We start from the raw sequence: 19,198 nt of genomic DNA, 5'->3' as shown, positions 1-19,198 counted from the left end.
CACAAGATCAAGGTGGTGTCATCTGTGTATCGTATATATATGTTTGTCAGAAGAACCCCAACCCTTTTGTATTTCTGTTGTTTATTTACATTTTGATGATGATCACTGTTTCTTTGCACACTTCATTTAAACATTACAATTTAACCAACAGAGATTACGTAAAAAAAAAAAAATCTAAAAAAATACAAACACAATGACAAGTTTCTTTGTAATACTTCAAAAAAGTGTTTATTAGGAAAGCAAGTATTTTATATGCAGCACCGAATGCACATTTCCGAACTCCTGAGTGTTATCAAAAAATCCCCAAGTACTCTTAAAAATATTTTGTGACTATAAATTGAAATAAAAATTAATCTGTGAGAAAAAAAAAAAAAAAAAAGAGTATAACTCCTGACAGATGGATGTCACTTCCAATGGCTTAAAGTGACTTCTGTTCTTGAAGGCCTCTTTGGGTCAGCTCCTCTGCTGTGTCCCCGAACCCGTGATAATGTCCATAATTTAGAAAGTCGCTGCAGTCCGCTTCCGACAGGCCGGGCAACATCGGCCGATGGGACACACAGTTGCTGGGACTTCCTGTCCGATGCAGGGAGCCGCACATGTCCTCTGATCTGTGCTGACAGTGTGGACCACCAACCAGCTGCTGGGACAGTGGAGTGGAATCCTCATCCTGGTTGGGAAGCATGGGTTCACCATTCAATTGGTCAAGAGGAGACAATGGCAGCAGTGGATGAGAGCGGTTTGTGATGGTGCTGGAATCTGCAGGTTGGAAGAAAAGTTTGAATCTCTAGGCATGTAAAGAATTTTATCCGGAATTTAATTATGTGTACAGTCACAGAACCCAGTGTCTATGCAGGTTTGAACATGTCAAATTTAAGACTTTTTTTTTTCAAACCATGATGGAAAAAAAAATCTAACAAGTCGATCTCTGTACAGTTGTGCAGGTGTTTGTGCCATTTGACACAGACACAGTTTATATTTTCAACTTTTTGACTCCAAAGGCTGAAGTGAAAATGTGTCAATGGTCCACGTGCCGGACAGAGCATATTTTTCATGTACAACAGCACCATGAGTTTAACAACATACCGACATATAAAAAGGTACTGTAGTGGAGATAGTCACATTTTATAGATGGCAACTAGTTAGCCTTCAAGCGATTTCATCAATGTATGATAAAAATGTGTTAGACTTGGGATGCTCACTTCGGCCACTCCCTGCTCAATACTTTTTCATCTCCGCCTTTAATCACGCATTTATTTGTTTGGGAGTCACAAATGGTTGAACTTGCACTCACTGTATCAAACTTACACAAATGACACAGGTTTATGGGGCTTTGGTAATATCCACTGTCAGCTAAGTGCCACTGTTGTGTTTGATCAATTCTGACTGGACTGGAAGGTACTTAAATCTTCAGTTCTGAGTTTATGAACAGCACCCTCAAAAATCAAAACATTTATAAGCGAGACTGAAGTTTATGTTTTTGTTTTGAACATAACCTTAATATATTTTTAGACCTTTCATAGAGATTTTGATAGAATTTGAGATTTTAGGCCTTAAAATTTTAATTATTGGATTTTAGACCTTTTAAGAACCCGCAGGTCCCCTGTGTACCACACATTTCTTGACCTGTATTATTTTTCAAGTGATCATATTTTTCAAAGCATCACTAGCAACTGTGATAGACAGATTACTACCACTCAGCTGTGTTACCCACCCCCAATGGCCATACAGCAGTAACAAAAATCAAACGTTTAAATCACTTTGTGCGTTATAAATGCCAGTCAAAAACCGAATCATCTGAAAAGTGGAGCATACAAAACCAAGGTAACACTGTATTCTGGAATGTAACACGTATCAAAAAAAGTCCTGCCTGGCAGATCCAAACTCTTCTCATCTCTTTCCTATGTTATCTGATGTACTACACACTTCCTTGACTCGTCCCATTACTGACCATTAAGCACTTTTACGTGGCAGAGGTGTTAGTGCGTCTGCCTCACAATACGAAGGTCCTGAGTAGTCAGGGTTCAATCCCGGGCTTGGGATCATTCTGTGTGGAGTTTGCATGTCCTCCCCCTGAATGCGTGGGTTCCCTCTGGGTACTCCGGCTTCCTCCCACTTCCAAAGACATGCACCTGGGGATAGGTTGATTGGCAACACTAAATTGGCCCTAGTGTGTGAATGTGAGTGCGAATGTTGTCTGTCTATCTGTGTTGGCCCTGCGATGAGGTGGCGACTTGTCCAGGGTGTACGCCGCCTTCCGCTTGATTGTAGCTGAGATAAGCACCAGCGCCCTCCGCTACCCCAAAGGGAATAAGCGGTAGGAAATGGATGGATGGATGGACCCCCATTCCACTGCATTACAAATGAGTCAATAGCTCTACTCTCTATTGACAAGCTTGCACAACAAGGTATTATGCTGCTTGTAGTATTTGGTAGCAGCTGGTTCCAAGCTTGTTGATATGATAAAATATGGGGGGGTATCACTGTTCATTAATCACTCATTGCTTGACCATCATTGTAACCTGTGGATGACAGTAGAAATTACAAAAACAAACTACTCCTCTGCTGTTGTGTTCACACTAATGTGCTTTTGAAGACTCCCATTATGCTATAAAACAGGCAAGTACTCTGCATTGAAAAGAAGCATCAATACTGTGCGTGTTAAACATCTGCAAAATGCATTGCACACGTGTCCGTACCTACAACATGTAATTGCTGATGTGGTCAACTCACCTGAAGGGTTGGAATCCATGCAGTCATCAACTTCAGCATTATTTATCTGCAGAAACTCATCTGCAATACAAGAGACCAGCATCCAGACATTTGAATTATTGATCAAGGAATACTGCTATCAAATATAAATTAATTACCTCTCTTTGCCTTTTTTATGTGACCATTCTCAAAAGCAGAATGCAGCCTTTTCCTACCCAGCAGACCAGGACCACAGATATGGCGGTCCATGGGATTTTCATTGAGCTGCAGAAGGTTGGAGATGAGGCGAAGGCAGTCATCTAAGCCGTGACTGCCTGCCAGGTCAGCCGCAGTCTGCCCGCTGGCGTTCCTTAAACTGCAAGCGAGTGAACACAATTGAGTGGAATGTCACACGGTAACTGAATCTGTATGTGTAATTTTGGAAAACTTCCATTCATCCATCCATCCGTGTTCTTCCGCTTATCCAAGGTCGGGTCAGGGGGTAGCAGCCTAAGCAGGGAAGCCCAGACTTTCCTCTCTACAACCACTTCGTCCAGCTCTTCCCGGGGGATCCCGAGGCGTTCCCAGGCCAGCCGGGAGACATAGTCTACCCAATGTGTCCTGGGTCTTCCCCGTGGCCTCCTACCGGTCGGACGTGCCCTAAACACCTCCCTAGGGAGGTGTTCGGGTGGCATCCTGACCAGATGCCCGAACCACCTTATCTGGCTCCTCTCGAAGTGGAGGAGCAGCGGCTTTACTTTGAGCTCCCCCTGGATGGCAGAGCTTCTCACCTTATCTCTAAGGGAGAGCCCCGCCATCTAGCGGAGGAAACTCATTTCGGCCGCTTGTACCCGTGATCTTGTTCTTTCGGTCATAACCCAAAGCTCATGACCATAGGTGAGGATGGGAATATAAATCAACCGGAAAATTGAGAGCTTTCTGTTCCAGCTCAGTTATGAACAGAATCGGTGACAAAGGGCAGCCTTGGCGGAATCCAAGCCTCACTAGAAAAGTGTCTGACTTACTGCAGGCAATGCGGACCAAGCTCTGAAACTGATCGAACAGGGAGCGGACCGCCACAATCAGACAGTCCGATACCTCATACTCTCTGAGCACTCCCCACAGGACTTCCTGAGGGACACGGTGGAATGCCTTTTCCAAGTCCACAAAACACATGTAGACCTGTTGGGCAAACTCTCTGCCGAGAGTACAGCACTGGTCCACAATTCCACAACCAGGACCAAAACCACACTGTTCCTTATAAATCCCAGATTTGACTATATGGCGTAGCCTCCTCTCCAGTACACCTGAATAGACCTTACCGGGAAGGCTGAGGAATGTGATCCCACGATGGTTGGAACACACCCTCCGGTTCCGCTTCTTAAAGAGAGGAACCACCACCCCAGTACATCCAGAGGTACCACTCCCGATTTCCACACGATGCTGCAGAGTCTTGTCAACCAAGACAGCCCCACAGCATCTACAGCCTTAAGGAACTCCGGGCGGATCTCATCCACACCCGAGGCCTCTCCGCCGAGGAGCATTTTAACTACCTCAGCAACCTCAACCCCAGAAACAGGAGAGCCCATCACAGATTCCCCAGGCACTGCTTCCTTGTACTGTAGGTGGGATTGAGGAGGTCTTCGAAGTATTCCCTCCACCGATCCACAACATATTCCCTCCACCGATCCACAACATCCATAGTCGAGGTCAGCAGAACATCATCCCCACCATTGATAGTGCAGTGCTTCCCCTTCATGAGGCGGCGGTTGGTGATCCAGAATCGCTTTGAACCCATCCGGAAGTCGTTTTCCATGGCTTCCCCGAACTCCTCCCATGTCCAAGTTTTTGCCTCCGCGACCGCTGAAGCCGCAAAACGCTTGGCCTGTCGGTACCTGTCCGCTGCCTCCGCAGTCCTATGAGCCAAAAGAACTCGATAGGCCGCTTTCTTCAGCTTGACGGCATCCCTCACTGCCGGTGTCCACCAACGGGTTCTAGGATTACCGCCACGACAGGCACTAACTACCTTGTGGCCACAGCTCCAATCAGCCGCCCCGACAAAAGATGTGCGGAACATGGTCCATTCGGACTCAACGCCCAGCACCTCCCTTGTGACATGTTCAAAGTTCTTCCGGAAGTGGGAATTGAAACGCTCTCTGACAGGAGAGTCTGCTAGACGTTTCCAGGAGACCCTCACACTGCGTTTGGGCCTGCCACGTCTGATCGGCATCCTCCCCCACCATCACAGCCAACGCACCACCAGGTGGTGATCGGTAGAAAGCTCGGCCCCTCTCTTCACTAGTGTCCAACACATGAGGCTGCAAATCCGATGACACAACTACAAAGTCAATCATGGAACTGCAGCCTAGGATGTCCTGGTGCCAAGTGCACATATGGAAACTCTTATGTTTGCACATGGTGTTTGTTTTGGACAACATACATCCTCGTAAATGTATACAAGTGAGGTAAAAATAAAATAAGAGGTATTAAAAAATATCAGCTGGCGGTCACAGAGGCCCTTTAGGGGATTCAGAAGGCAGATTTGTTGAATTTTTAAGGCGCTTTAGAAAGCATCTCCTTCATAGAAATTTGGTTAATGTTAGGGCTGCGAATCTTTGGGTATCCCACGATTCGATTCAATATCAATTTTTGGGGTCGCGATTCGATTATAAATCGATTTTTTAGATTCAACGCAATTCTCGATTCAAAAACGATATTTTTCTGATTCAAAACAATTCTGTATTCATTCAATACATGGAATTTCAGCAAGATCTACCCCAGTCTGCTGAAATGCTAGCAGAGTAGTAGATTTAAAAAAAACAAAAAAAAACAAAAACTTTTTTAATTGTAAAGGACAATATTTATCAACTGATTGCAATAATGTAAATTTGTTTTAATTATTAAATGAACCAAAAATATGACTTATTTTATCTTTGTGAAAACATTGGACACAGTGTGTTGTCAAGCTTATGAGATGCGATGCAAGTGTAAGCCACTGTGACACTATTGTTCTTTTTTTTATTTTTATAAATGTCTAATGATAATTTCAATGAGGGATTTTTGATCACTGCTATGCTGAAACTATAACTAATATTGATACTGTGTTGATAATATTAATTTTTGTTTCACTACTTTTGGTTTGTTCTGTGTTGTGTTTGTGTCTCCTTTCAATTGCTCTGTTTATTGCAGTTCTGAGTGTTGCTGGGTCAGGTTTGGATTTGGAATTGGATTGCATTGTTATGGTAATGCTGTGTATTGTTTTGTTAGATTGATAAAAAAAACATATAAAAAAAATAAATAAATAAAAATCGATTATTTTAAAAATTACAATCGCACAACGTGAAAATCGCGATTCGTATTTGAATCGATTTTTCCCACAGCCCTAGTTAATATGTATCAAAACTTACCAATGGTTTCTATCTATTACATCAGGGGTTGGCAACCCGCGGCTCCGGAGCCGCATGCTGCTTTTTAATCACTCTGATGTGGCTCAGCTGCTTAATTGCCCCAACGACTATTTCGGGGGGTTTCCAGATTTTAGTGCCTCTCTAAGAAATCACCCAGGGATATCATTCTCCAATTTACACTTGAACTCCATTATTGAGGGTGTGCAGTGATGGCAATGCCTTTAACCTCCTCTACAATGTGTCGTCGCAACCGCTTTTGCACCACGCGATCTGCGTGCCGACTGATCACATAATACATCTAGTCTCAGTTAACACACGAAAGTGACTGCAACGCATACTTAGTCAACAGCCATACAGGTTACACTAAGGGTTGTAATAAACAACTTTTACACTCTTACGAATATGCGCCACACTGCGAACCCACACCAAACAAGAATGACAAACACATTTCGGGAGAACATCGGCAGTGTAACACAACATAAACACAAAAGAACAAATACCCAGAATCCCATGTATCCCTACTCTTCCAGGCTACATCATACACCCCCCCGACCTCAACCGATGCTCGATGCTTTGTCGCGTGAAGAAGCCTACAATTTTTGGTTGTGTTTTCCGCGCCGTATGCTGAATGGCAATATACGATATATATCTCAATATTTTTTCCCTAAAGTAAAAACAAAACACAAAACAGTCCTAGTCATTATTTTGACCTAGTAAATATTGACTTACTAAGACAAAATAATGACTAAGTTAAATTAATGACTTACTGTAAATAAGCGTTTGCAAACAGTGTTTGAAAAAAAGAGTTAAAAGTGGTGCCACATGCTGACATATGCTCAACTCATGAGGCTTAATTTATTACAACATTTGGGAAGCCTGTAGTAGATTTTTGTTATGTAAATGTTATTGTTAATGTTATAATTGAGTTTTATATTGATATCAAAAAGTAAACACCATGTTTTTTTTTTTTCCTAAGTTATTACTTTAAAAACCATTTATGTGTCATTGCATTTTGTTAATGTTTTATTGTGTATAGTTAATTCCGACTTCCGGACGGCTTCGAAGCGATTCTGGACCACCATACGCCGCCTCAGGAAGGGGGAGCAGTGCACTATCAACACCGTGTATGGTGCGGATGGTGTTCTGCTGACTTCGACTGCGGATGTTGTGGATCGGTGGAGGGAATACTTCAAAGACCTCCTCAATCCCACCAACACGTCTTCCTTTGAGGAAGCGGTGCCTGGGGAATCTGTGGTGGACTCTCCTATTTCTGGGGCTGAGGTTGCTGAGGTAGTTAAAAAGCTCCTCGGCGGCAAGGCCCTGGGGGTGGATGAGATCCGCCCGGAGTTCCTTAAGGCTCTGGATGCTGTGGGGCTGTCTTGGTTGACAAGACTCTGCAGCATCGCGTGGACATCGGGGGCGGTACCTCTGGAATGGCAGACCGGGGTGGTGGTCCTTCTCTTTAAGAAGGGGGACCGGAGGGTGTGTTCCAACTATCGTGGGATCACACTCCTCAGTCTTCCCGGTAAGGTTTATTCAGGTGTACTGGAGAGGAGGCTTCGCCGGATAGTCGAACCTCGGATTCAGGAGGAACAGTGTGGTTTTCGTCCTGGTCGTGGAACGGTGGACCAGCTCTATACTCTCGGCAGGGTTTTTGAGGGTGCATGGGAGTTTGCCCAACCAGTCTACATGTGCTTTGTGGACTTGGAGAAGGCATTCGACCGTGTCCCTCGGGAAGTCCTGTGGGGAGTGCTCAGAGAGTATTGTGGCAGTCTGCTCCCTGTATGATCAGTGCCAGAGCTTGGTCCGCATTGCTGGCAGTAAGTCGGACTACGTTTCCAGTGAGGGTTGGACTCCGCCAAGGTTGTCCTTTGTCACCGATTCTGTTCATAACTTTTATGGACAGAATTTCTAGGCGCAGCCAAGGCGTTGAGGGGATCCGGTTTGGTGGCCACGGGATTAGGTCTCTGCTTTTTGCAGATGATGTAGTCCTGATGGCTTCATCTGGCCGGGATCTTCAGCTCTCGCTGGATCGGTTCGCAGCTGAGTGTGAAGCGACCGGAATGAGAATCAGCACCTCCAAGTCCGAGTCCATGGTTCTCGCCCGGAAAAGGGTGGAGTGCCATCTCCGGGTTGGGGAGGAGACCCTGCCCCAAGTGGAGGAGTTCAAGTACCTAGGAATCTTGTTCACGAGTGGGGGAAGAGTGGATCGTGAGATCGACAGGCGGATCGGTGTGGCGTCTTCAGTAATGCGGATTTGTATCGATCCGTTGTGGTGAAGAAGGAGCTGAGCCTGAAGGCAAAGCTCTCAATTTACCGGTCGATCTACGTTCCCATCCTCACCTATGGTCATGAGCTTTGGGTCATGACCGAAAGGATAAGATCACGGGTACAAGCGGCCGAAATGAGTTTCCTCCGCCGGGTGGCGGGGTTCTCCCTTAGAGATAGGGTGAGAAGCTCTGCCATCCGGGATGAGCTCAACGTAAAGCCGCTGCTCCTCCACATCGAGAGGAGCCAGATGAGGTGGTTCGGGCATCTGGTCAGGATGCCACCCGAACGCCTCCCTAGGGATGTGTTTAGGGCACGTCCAGCTGGTAGGAGGCCACGGGGAAGACCCAGGACACGTTGGGAAGACTATGTCTCCCGGCTGGCCTGGGAACGCCTCGGGATCCCCCGGGAAGAGCTAGACGAAGTGGCTGGAGATAGGGAAGTCTGGGCTTCCCTGCTTAGGCTGCTGCCCCCGCGACCCGACCTCGGATAAGCGGAAGATGATGGATCGATGGATAGTTAATTCCTGTTCAAACTCTTAGTGGAGCTGTCCTGATACAGCATCTACATGTACATATAAATGTACATAGTTTAAAAAAATACCTCCTTTTATCAAAATGTAAAAATAGAGATAATGGCATCGTGTAATGAGAAAAAGTTGACCCGTTAATAATATTATTGAACAAAAAACTAACATTTGTCTTTAAATATATGGATAACGTTTATCTATAGCCTATAGAAATTACAAATTACATGATGGTGTCGCCTTCACAACCTGTTTCAGCTAACATAATCAATAATCATGACAAATAATAATCTTCATGATTATTTTGGCTATAATCATGCAATCCTATGTATAAGGGATCTCATACATGAACACTATTATCTATATGGACAAAAAGTGCAGTTACGTCTTATGGCCATCAGGTGCCATCATTCAAAATGTTTACATTTGTTTATATTTTTGTATCTCTTATTTCCATAAAGTGTTATCTTGCACAATTTTAACCATTTATGTTATTATTTTTTCTGCCACATTATAATGCTTTAATTGCTTTCATATACACATTCAATTTCTACTTGAGGTCCATGTTTTTATCTACAATAATGTTTCTTCTAAAAAGGAAATCATCTTCAATGTGTTGTTTGTGTTTTTTTAAATATAACTTGTTGAAAAGATTTCAGTAAAAGTAATATTTGAAAAATTTGAGCACATTTAAAAACAAAACGCGGTAATAATAACCGTGATAATTTTGCTAACAATAACAGTGATAAGAAATGTTTATACCGTGACATCCCTAATAAATATAAATATATGTATATACATTGGGGATGGGCGATTATATGATCTTGATTAATTTGAGTTTGATCATGGTGATCAGCTGGTAGCATATTTCTTTGATCAAATGTGGTGGATTTGTCAGTTAGAAGTTACCACCCCAGTAAACACTAGGGAAGCAATGATGCTTGGTATATTCCTGCACAGAACAATATGCCTTTATTGACCGTGATACTGTGTGTGTCTGTGAATGTGTGTCTTTTTGTACGTTTGTGTGTGCATGTGTGACCTCCCGTTCCACCATTGCGAAAGTGAGACTCAACACGACAAAATTAATGTTCATTCAGCGTTGGGCCTCTTCCCCTTACACACCTGGAAGTGCAACCCAGAAGAACAAAATAAAGAAATATGACTAACACTAGCATATAAGTTGAAATAACATTGAGAAGGACCAGTGACTTTATTCACACACTTGATTTGCACTATCTGCTGCAGCTCACCAGTAATCCTGCCCTGAATGGGGACTTGCAGGCACTCAGAACGTCTATGTGACTGTATTGGTCCCGACAGGGAGAATCAACACACCCACTAATTCAATCAGAAAATGCATTTTTATATCCAAATATTTTTGACATCAGACTTTTTATGTCTGCAAAGATTTCACTTCTCTGACATAACATGTTCGAAAAAAAAACCCCTCTGTTGACAGATACTTTGTGTTCATTTTGATTGTTTGTGGATTAAAACAAAACAATTTGTTCCTGAAATAATCAACTTTATTTTATGTTATATAAAACAACACACTTGCTTAATGTGTTGGTTTTGTATTATTTTACAGTACCTCACATTCAAACAGGACTGTAATGTATTTTCCTCCAACATAAGATACAGCATTTGGGTTTTAAAAACTCCACAATCTGGGTCACCGCTTTTTGTTTACCAAAGCAATGTTGAAAAGCACTAAAGTGTACAAGTTTTTAAAGAGTACAAATAATAATCTACCATTTGAAAGGATTGTTTAGTAAATGTTAAATTGAAATAAAAGTCTTATCGTATTCACTACACGAATTATAATTTGTTTACTGCAGAATGCAAGTGATGATAAGCCAAAAACAAATTAATTTAGAGAGACAAAAAAGTTGTTCTCTTTACCCCCACAAAAAATTACCAAAAAAGAAGAAACACCGGGTCTCTGAGATCAGGTACGGACCGTAGTGATGTCAGCTCACTGTTTGTCGCAGACGTCGAGCAACGGAAGAAAAGGGTTTTTAAATACGAGTACTGTCTCCAATAACACCCAAAAAAGCTGCTGGATTTGTTGAAGGCCTACTGAAATGAGATTTTCATATTTAAACGGGGATAGCAGGTCAATTCCATGTGTCATAGTTGATAATTTCGCGATATTGCCATATTTTTGCTGAAAGGATTTAGTAGAGAACATCCACGATAAAGTTTGCAACTTTCAGTGCTAAGAGAAATACCCTGCCTCTACCGGAAGTCGCAGACGATGACGTCACCCGTGTGATGGCTCCTCACATATTCACATTGTTTTTAATGGGAGCCTCCAACAAAAAGTGCTATTCGGACTGAGAAAACGACAATTTCCCCATTAATTTGAGTGAGGATGAAAGAATTGTGTGAGGATATTGATAGCGACTGACTAGAAAAAAAAAAGTAAAAAAACCAAACAAACCGCGATTGCATTGGGACGCATTCCGATGTTTTTAGACACATTTAGTAGGTTAATTCTGGGAAATCCCTTATCTTTCTATTGTGTTGCTAGTGTTTTAGTGCGTTTAACAGTACCTGATAGTCGGAAGGGTGTCTCCACGGGTGTCTTGACGCGCAGTGTCTCAGGGGAGTCGACGACAGCTATGGACGGCACAAGCTCAGCTTTTCTCCGGTAAGAACTGACTTTTTAACCACAATTTTCTCACCGAAACCTGCTGGTTGACATGTGGTCGGGATCCATGTTGGCTTGACCACGCTCTGATCCATAGGAAAGTTTCACCTCCAGGAATTTTAAACAAGGAATCACCGTGTGTTTGTGTGGCTAAAGGCTAAAGCTTCACAACTCCATCTTTCTACTGTGACTCCTCCAATGTTAATTAAACAAATTGCAAAAGATTCAGCAACACAGATGTCCAAAAAACTGTATAATTGTGCGATTAAAGCAGATGACATTTAGCTGTGTGTGTGCGCAGCGCTCATACTTCCTAAAAACCAGTGACGTCTTGCGTACACGTCATCATTACACGACATTTCGAAGACGAAACTCCCGGGAAATTTAAAATTGTAATTTACTAAACTAAAAAGGCCGCATTGGCATGTGTTGCAATGTTAATATTTCATCATTGATGTATAAACTATCAGGCTGCGTGGTGGGTAGTAGTGGGTTTCAGTAGGCCTTTAATAGACGTTTAAAAAAAAAAAGGCACTAAAATTAATGTCTTTAGAAACTTGAAAAATAACCAAAACAAAGCACATTGTACAATAAGCAGCAACAGTTGAAAAATTGAGCAAAACAATATAATATAAAAAGTTTTTAATACTAATTCATATTTACATTTTTTTATGTATGTATAACTTTTTTTGACCTTTTTAAAGAAAATATGTGCATCATAGAAGATTATGCAAATTATATGATGTCATTTTTGACTACGCCCCCATTGCCACAGGTATGTTGGCACTTTTGGGGGAAACAATGTACTTACTGTGTTTTTGCGCCTGCTATCACAAGCACCTGGATGCACTCCAAGCTTCCGGCCCTGGCAGCCTTGTGAATGGGAGCCTCACCCGTCAAATCCTGAAACCAGAAATGCAAACTCGGGAAATACAATTACTGAACTAACAAGGTAGTAGGTAGTGGTGTCACCATACCCTTTTTATTAGGTGCACACGCACCAGTATAAATGAGCGGTCTCCCACAATCAACAACGACAACAAAAAAATGCCCAATTGTTTATGTGTCATCATCACCTCCTCGTTTTCCATATACTCATTTATTTAAAAGCTGCTGCTCGGAATGAACGGGAAACACCACCTACGACCTCTGTGAATAAGTGAAGGGTATAATATATATATATATATATATATATATATATATATATATATATATATATATATATATATATATATATATAAACGCTTTTTCTCTCGAGACTCAAAGCGCGTGAAACCTATTATCTACATCTTTAAGCTGCATTTGAACCAGTGTGGGGGGCACTGGGAGCAAGGAGGGTGAAGTGTCTTGCTTAAGGACACAATGGCAGTGACTTGGATGGGGGAAGCTGGCATGGAACCTGGAACCTTGCCGCTTTGCCGACCCCCTCCATAATCTTGTTCTTAGATCATCATTGTGTTTCGAGCAGCAATTAAACACAACACATCATGAAATCAAATGACGTTCTGAAACATTATTACATGACTTCTGTAGATGGGTACCAAAAAATGTTTCCTCTGAAACAGAGACTGTGCAGCAGTAAGAGGAGATGAGAAAGAGGGAGATAAAGTCTAGAGCAGGTTAGAGTAGCTCAAAACTTTACGAAGTTATTAACAAGTCTGTTAAGCCAAACTAAAAAATGCCCTTATTACTATACATTTGTGTGATGCATTTTTAATTTTATTGAGGGGCCACAGAGTGAGACTTCTGTATTGAGTTTGAAAGCCAGAAACAAAGAAATAAATGTATGAACATAGCACTTTATCGATGGCGGAAAAGTTCTTAAGTTAATTTGTATTTTCATTCCATGAATTACCTTATTGACTATCAGTCCTGGACGATAATTGTATGATTTTTTTTTTTAAAGCCACTGGACATTGAATTTTAATGCTTTTAATACAGTTTAAGGCCTTAATTTTCGCAAAATCCATTTAATAACTTTTAATGCTTTTTAATGACTTGTGGAAACCCTGATTATCAACTTACTATTTCATAATAATATAGAATTGATAATCATAGATGTATAAATAATTGATTTATAATTAAATTGTAACCTCTAAATCTTAATTGAATTGTGATGTGCCGAAAGATTCCTACCTCTAATTTACACATGTACTGTAATATTGCTGACCTGATGGTTGATGTCTGCACCTGCCCGTGATAACCACAACACACAGTGAGGATGCCCGCCAAATGCCGCTGTGTGTGTTGGGGTCTGGTTGAAGCGACTTGAAACCGTGTTCACATCGCAACCCATCTGCACCAGGCGAATGACACACTCCAACTGTATGCAAAATACATTGTTAGCATTGGATAAAAGGACAGATGGGCGAGCGAACAATCAATTATATACATTCTAAAAAAATTTATTTTTGTAATGTATAAACACAGTAATACAGTATAATGTAAAATCGCAATGTAATTTACAGCATACATTTATTTCCAAAATAATCTCCTGCTGAAACAGATAACTAAAAGTGTAATATTTTCCAATTTGTATGTTAGATTATGTTAATAAAAATTGCAGATTTTAATTTCAATTTCAATTTGTTCATGTACAAATTAACCCAAAAATGTAATTTGCACACTGGTTTGGAAGTTTGTGGGCTCCTCCCAAACACATCAGATCAAAGTAGGTTAGATCTAAATATCGATACCAAGGACAGTGTCAGTATTTGATCAACATGAGATTGGTATTTTACTGTTGTTGTATAATAATAATAATATCCACCAAAATATGTGTTGTTTTGGGTTATTCATATTGTTACACTGCTAGTATTAGAGGTGGGGGAAATCATCCATTTTTAGATACATCGCAATTCGAACATGGACGATTATAGAATCGATTAGTAGTAATCAATAATAGATTTCCATCCATCCATTTTCGACAGCTTGTCCCTTTCGGGTCGTGAAGGGTGCTGGAGCTTATCTCAGCTACATTCGGGCGAAAGGCGGGTTACACCATGGACAAGTCACCACCTCATCGCAGGGCCAACACAGACAGTCAGACAACATTCACACTCACATTCACACAATAGGGCCAATTTAGTGTTGCCAATCAACTAATCCCCAGGTGCATGTCTTTGGAGGTGGGAAGAAGCCGGAGATCCCGGAGGTAACCCACGCAGTCACGGGGAGAACATGCAAACTCCACACAGAAATATCCCCAGCCCGGGATTGAACTCAGGACCTTCGTATTGTGAGGCACATGCACTAACCCCTGACGCACTGCGATGCCTCAATAATAGATGTATTTATTGTAAATAAAGTAATGCAGATAGTTCTAAAATGTGGCTGTTGTGAGCCACCTCAGCGAAAGATCCGGCCACCTCTTTTATTTTATGGTCCAGTTTTGCACACATATTCATTAATTTGATAAATGTGTGAATTCATTTAAATGTTTTTTATTCCAAATGAATTGTTTTGTTTTGTTTAAGATGCAAATGATAAACGCTTAATTAGTGAAACGAAAATAAATAAAACTGCATCAATATACATAAAGATGTATCAATAGTTGATTTTTAATCGAATCGTGGCTCCTGAATCACAATTGTAATCGAATCATGAGGTCCCCAAAAATTACTACCACAAGTTGATATATTTATGAGCCCTTAGACACAGGAACTATGCTAGCCGGTGGTGTTGTTTTAGGTTAAAAAATATATAATTTTAAGTGACATACTTTAGCTTTTATATTTTTAAACATTTCACATATAGTATGATGATATAAATATTGATTGGTTTGCCTAAACTACTGTCTTATGTTCCTGATTATGATCACAATCAATTTATCTGTCAATAATCTTGAACATTCTTAAAGAGAAACTGCACTTTTTTTGGGGGTAATTTTTCCCATCGTTCACAATCATTATTACGATGGATGTTTTTTTTTTTGCATTTTAAATATTAAATAAATGTGATCAAAAGTCTGCTTGCATTGGACCCTATGTGAGCCGCTCTATTCTGCATATAAAGACTAAAAAAACATCCAAACACCTCCACTGAGGTTTTATATACATGACATGAGTATATATATATATATATATATATATATAAAATGTAGTACCGGGCACATTTTTACTAATATTTTTATGTTTACATAGTTTGATCATTTAAGGCATACGCAGTGCAGTAATTTAAAAGAACGCATTACCCTGCGCTGAGGTAGTGACTTGTTCAGGGTGTACACCGCCTTCCGCCCGATTGTAGCTGAGGTAGGCTCAAGCGCCCCCCGCGACCCAGAAGGGAATAAGCGGTAGAAAATGGATGGATGGATAACAACTTTACTTGTTTCCTTCATCATTGATTATTACTCACTGCAGACTTCATGACAGGCAACAAACATAATAAACATCACTTACTGTGCAATGTCTGCAGTTATTAGGATGCCAACTGCTAAGACGTTCATATATTCTCATTTGGATTAAGAATTACCATAATATTTGTGAAGAAACGTGGTGGGGGGACCAAGCATCTTTATGTGTCGTGCTTGCCATTTCTGGATCCTTAATGGCTGTCGAAGTGTACCAACTTGTCGAAATATGTCCTCAGACTTTTTCTGTCCAGGTGAGATGATCACAGCGCCATTATAAATAGTTTGTCTGCATAAGCGTCTATATTTGATTGATTGATTGAAACTTTTATTAGTAGATTGCACAGTATAGTACATATTTCGTAGAATTGACCACTAAAAGGAAACACCCAAATAAGTTTTTTAACTTATCTGGGGTCCACGTTAATCAGTTCATGGTACAAATGTATACTTTCAGCATAATACAGTCATGACAGAAGGTAATCATCAGAATATATACATTGAATTATTTACAATCTGTGGCATGGGATGTGGAGGGGGTTGGGACGGGAGCGGGGGTTAGGTTGGGTTGCTATCAGAATACTTCAGTCATCAACAACTGTATCATCTGAGAAATGGACATTGTAGGTCTCACTTGGTAGAATAGTGAGCTCAGAAAGCATAAGAACAAGTATATACTGTACAATCCGGGGAGGTGGGATGTGGTGGGGGAGGGGTTAGGCTAGGGTTGTAGCTGCCTGGAGGTGTTCTTTTAGTGCGGTTTTGAAGGAGGATCGAGATGCACTTTCTTTTACACCTGTTGGGAGTGCATTCCATATTGATGTGGCATAGAAGGAGAATGAGTTAACACCTTTGTTATATAGAAATCTGGGTTTGACGTATGTTGACAATATCACTAATACTTGGTTAATGTTCAAATCACGAAATGTAAATGTAATATTGTGGGCGGTTTTTAAATGGTTATTTATTGGATTTAGGGGCTAAACCGTAAAAGGGCTTTATTTACGTTTATTTCTGCACTATAATAAATTGAAAAATCAATCTGTCATCATGTCATTCATAATGATTATGAACTTTGGTGAAATAAAAAAAAAACTCAGCTCCAATTTAAGTAAAAATATCAGCATCGACAATTCGGGTCCTGTATATTTGGTATATAATTGATTAAAAAATATGCAGTAAAGTCCATTTTAACAGCACATTATTGGGATGTTTGTCCCACCTTACACATTTATTTTACAAAACTGATTGTTTAAACAATGATGGTTGACGCTCAAATCAGGAAAACTATTCGTTCACAATTTTTCTGTTTCCCTCCAAAAACTACTCCCACAGAAAAGTAGTCGAACCACTAAAGTTGAGCGTAGATTTCAATACTTTTGATCGTATCCAAAACATAGGAAGCTTCCTTTAGGGTTTTTTAAACTTAGTCCGCACCTGTCCAGAGTGAGCTGCCCAGTGAATGGGGGTCCAGCCGTAGCAAGAGTCCTCAGTTGTCAGACGAGTGTGGTCCTGGAGAAATGACAGCAAAGCGCCAACATCTCCATCCCGACAAGCGCGATGAATGGGGAATAGTCTATTAAACACCTCATTGTCGTTAAGAAAGCCTACTTCTTGTTCTATGGACATTGGTAAAGTCTGAATGCCCTGCTTCCTGGTCAAATTGTCCCGTCTGAACTAATTTCAAACACAAAGGAAGAAGAGATAATCTTCGAGTCTCAACCTACCTGGAAATGAGTAAAACCCGGACTGGGATTTTCGTCCAGGTCTGTTTCTGTCAGGCGGTAGGGGAGAAAACGCGGAATTGACTGCTTTCATCTGGTGTTATTGGCGGGTTGCAGACATGACTTGAAAGGTACATACCGCCATCTACTGTATGTAGTAGCACATCGCAGTATCTAACATACAGCTTTTACATCAATCTAAACAAAATACCAGTGACGTGCGGTGAACGAAACAACAGGTGAGGCATAAATACTATTGTAGTTTTTTTTTCTTTCTTTTTTTGTTAACTTAAATTCATTAGAGCAGCTTCAATCATTAATTGTTGATTTAGGTTGCACAATAGAATAACAGGAACAAGAAGGGATTATTCACTTTCATAAAAAACGTTATCATAATGATATTATGATGTGATAAATGGGTCCAAAAAGTAATTGACAACGTTGTTATTGAATACTTTTTGGTCCCATTTGCTTTTAACAAAATAAACCAGGTATTGTGAGTTGATCTTATACCTTTCTGTATTTCTATCTGAAGCAATAGCTACCCTCCATTCAAACGTACTTTGTATGATCACATTCATTTTGTCATAAAATCCAGTTTCGGGAAGCATTTAATCTTGGATACAGGATATAATCTTCCATATTGGCAGACCCATTCATTTAATTCAATTTCATTCCAAGCAATAAAACAATATTTTTGTATCTGAAAAAAAAAACCCACACACGCTGGCTTACTTTAATGAAAATGCCATGTTTGTTATAAATACAGTATAAAAAAAGAACAAGAAAGAAAGGCTGACTTCTGGGGGAGAGACATGTGTCTGCTAGCTTTAGTGGCCCACTTCTTCCAGTGTGGCGAGTCAGAGAGTACTGGGGAGGGAATGAACTGCAAATTGACAATATATTGATTGATTGAATTGATTGGAACTTTTATTAGTAGATTGCACAGTACAGTACATAATCTGTAAAACTGACCACTAAATGGTAACACCCGAATAAGTTTTTGAACTTGTTTAAGTCGGAGTCCACGTAAATCAATTCATGGTATCGCCCCCTACCTTGAGGCAGAGGTACTGGTTGCCACATGGCCTGCCTTTTCCCCACCTCTTCCCGGTGGTAACAAGCCCGCGCCCCCTTGCGCGCACACTTTTCGTGTGTAGTCGGTCACTTCTCGTCTGCCTTGTTCCCGCACAGCAAAAACACTACGCGGCGAATCCGCCGCGGAGGTATCACGCGTTCCGGAATGGACCCAGAAAACGGACCCGTATCGGGGTCCACCTGTTCTCAGTAACTGATCCGCCACGGAGGCGAGTCGCGGACCCGCCGTGGCTCCGAGCTGGATCCGCTCCGCATCCATGATCAAAACCTTACCTCCGCGGCGGGTGCGCTTGGGACACGCACATACCGCACGTACAGCCGCCGCGGACCAGCAACGGACTCTTAACAACCCTGGCTCATCCGGCCCGGGTCCATTTTGGACCCGTATATCTTATATTCAAAATCCCTTCTGTTCTTGCTGTAGGAAATAGGAAAATAACACTATAGTGTTAGTTTTCTATTTTATCCTAGTGATATATC

The 19,198-nt window shown here is 41.2% G+C and overlaps 1 protein-coding gene across 2 annotated transcripts; it reads right to left on the bottom strand.

Moving 5' to 3' along the window:
• Nucleotides 1–201: 201 nt before the first annotated feature.
• ankrd10a (ankyrin repeat domain 10a) lies at nucleotides 202–17,683 on the bottom strand. Of its 2 annotated transcripts, XM_061903663.1 has the most exons (6): nucleotides 17,334–17,677; nucleotides 13,716–13,868; nucleotides 12,357–12,448; nucleotides 2,868–3,064; nucleotides 2,731–2,790; nucleotides 202–756 (listed from the first exon to the last, which is right to left on the bottom strand). In XM_061903663.1, exons 1-6 carry the CDS (start codon nucleotides 17,523–17,525, stop codon nucleotides 419–421), a joined length of 1,032 nt encoding a protein of 343 aa, XP_061759647.1. In that variant the 5' UTR covers nucleotides 17,526–17,677; the 3' UTR covers nucleotides 202–418. The 2 variants fall into 2 exon arrangements, with proteins under 2 accessions (XP_061759647.1, XP_061759648.1); XM_061903664.1 differs by lacking the exon at nucleotides 13,716–13,868 and having other exon boundaries at nucleotides 17,334–17,683.
• Nucleotides 17,684–19,198: the final 1,515 nt, after the last annotated feature.

Source organism: Nerophis ophidion, linkage group LG06, assembly GCF_033978795.1.
Source record: "Nerophis ophidion isolate RoL-2023_Sa linkage group LG06, RoL_Noph_v1.0, whole genome shotgun sequence".
Lineage (NCBI taxonomy): Eukaryota > Metazoa > Chordata > Actinopteri > Syngnathiformes > Syngnathidae > Nerophis > Nerophis ophidion.
Note: the sequence above shows the minus strand (reverse complement) of the source record. Positions and strands in the feature narration are given on the sequence as shown.

Excerpts from the sequence above, each read along its gene's own strand:
- ankrd10a (XM_061903663.1), bottom strand. The coding sequence starts at position 17,525 with ATGTCCATAGAACAAGAAGTAGGCTTTCTTAACGACAATGAGGTGTTT. Across the intron at positions 3,065-12,356 it reads ATAGCAGGCGCAAAAACACA|TTTAAGGAACGCCAGCGGGC; the intron begins GTAAGTACATTG and ends ACTCGCTTGCAG. Across the intron at positions 757-2,730 it reads CATGGATTCCAACCCTTCAG|ATTCCAGCACCATCACAAAC; the intron begins GTGAGTTGACCA and ends TCCAACCTGCAG.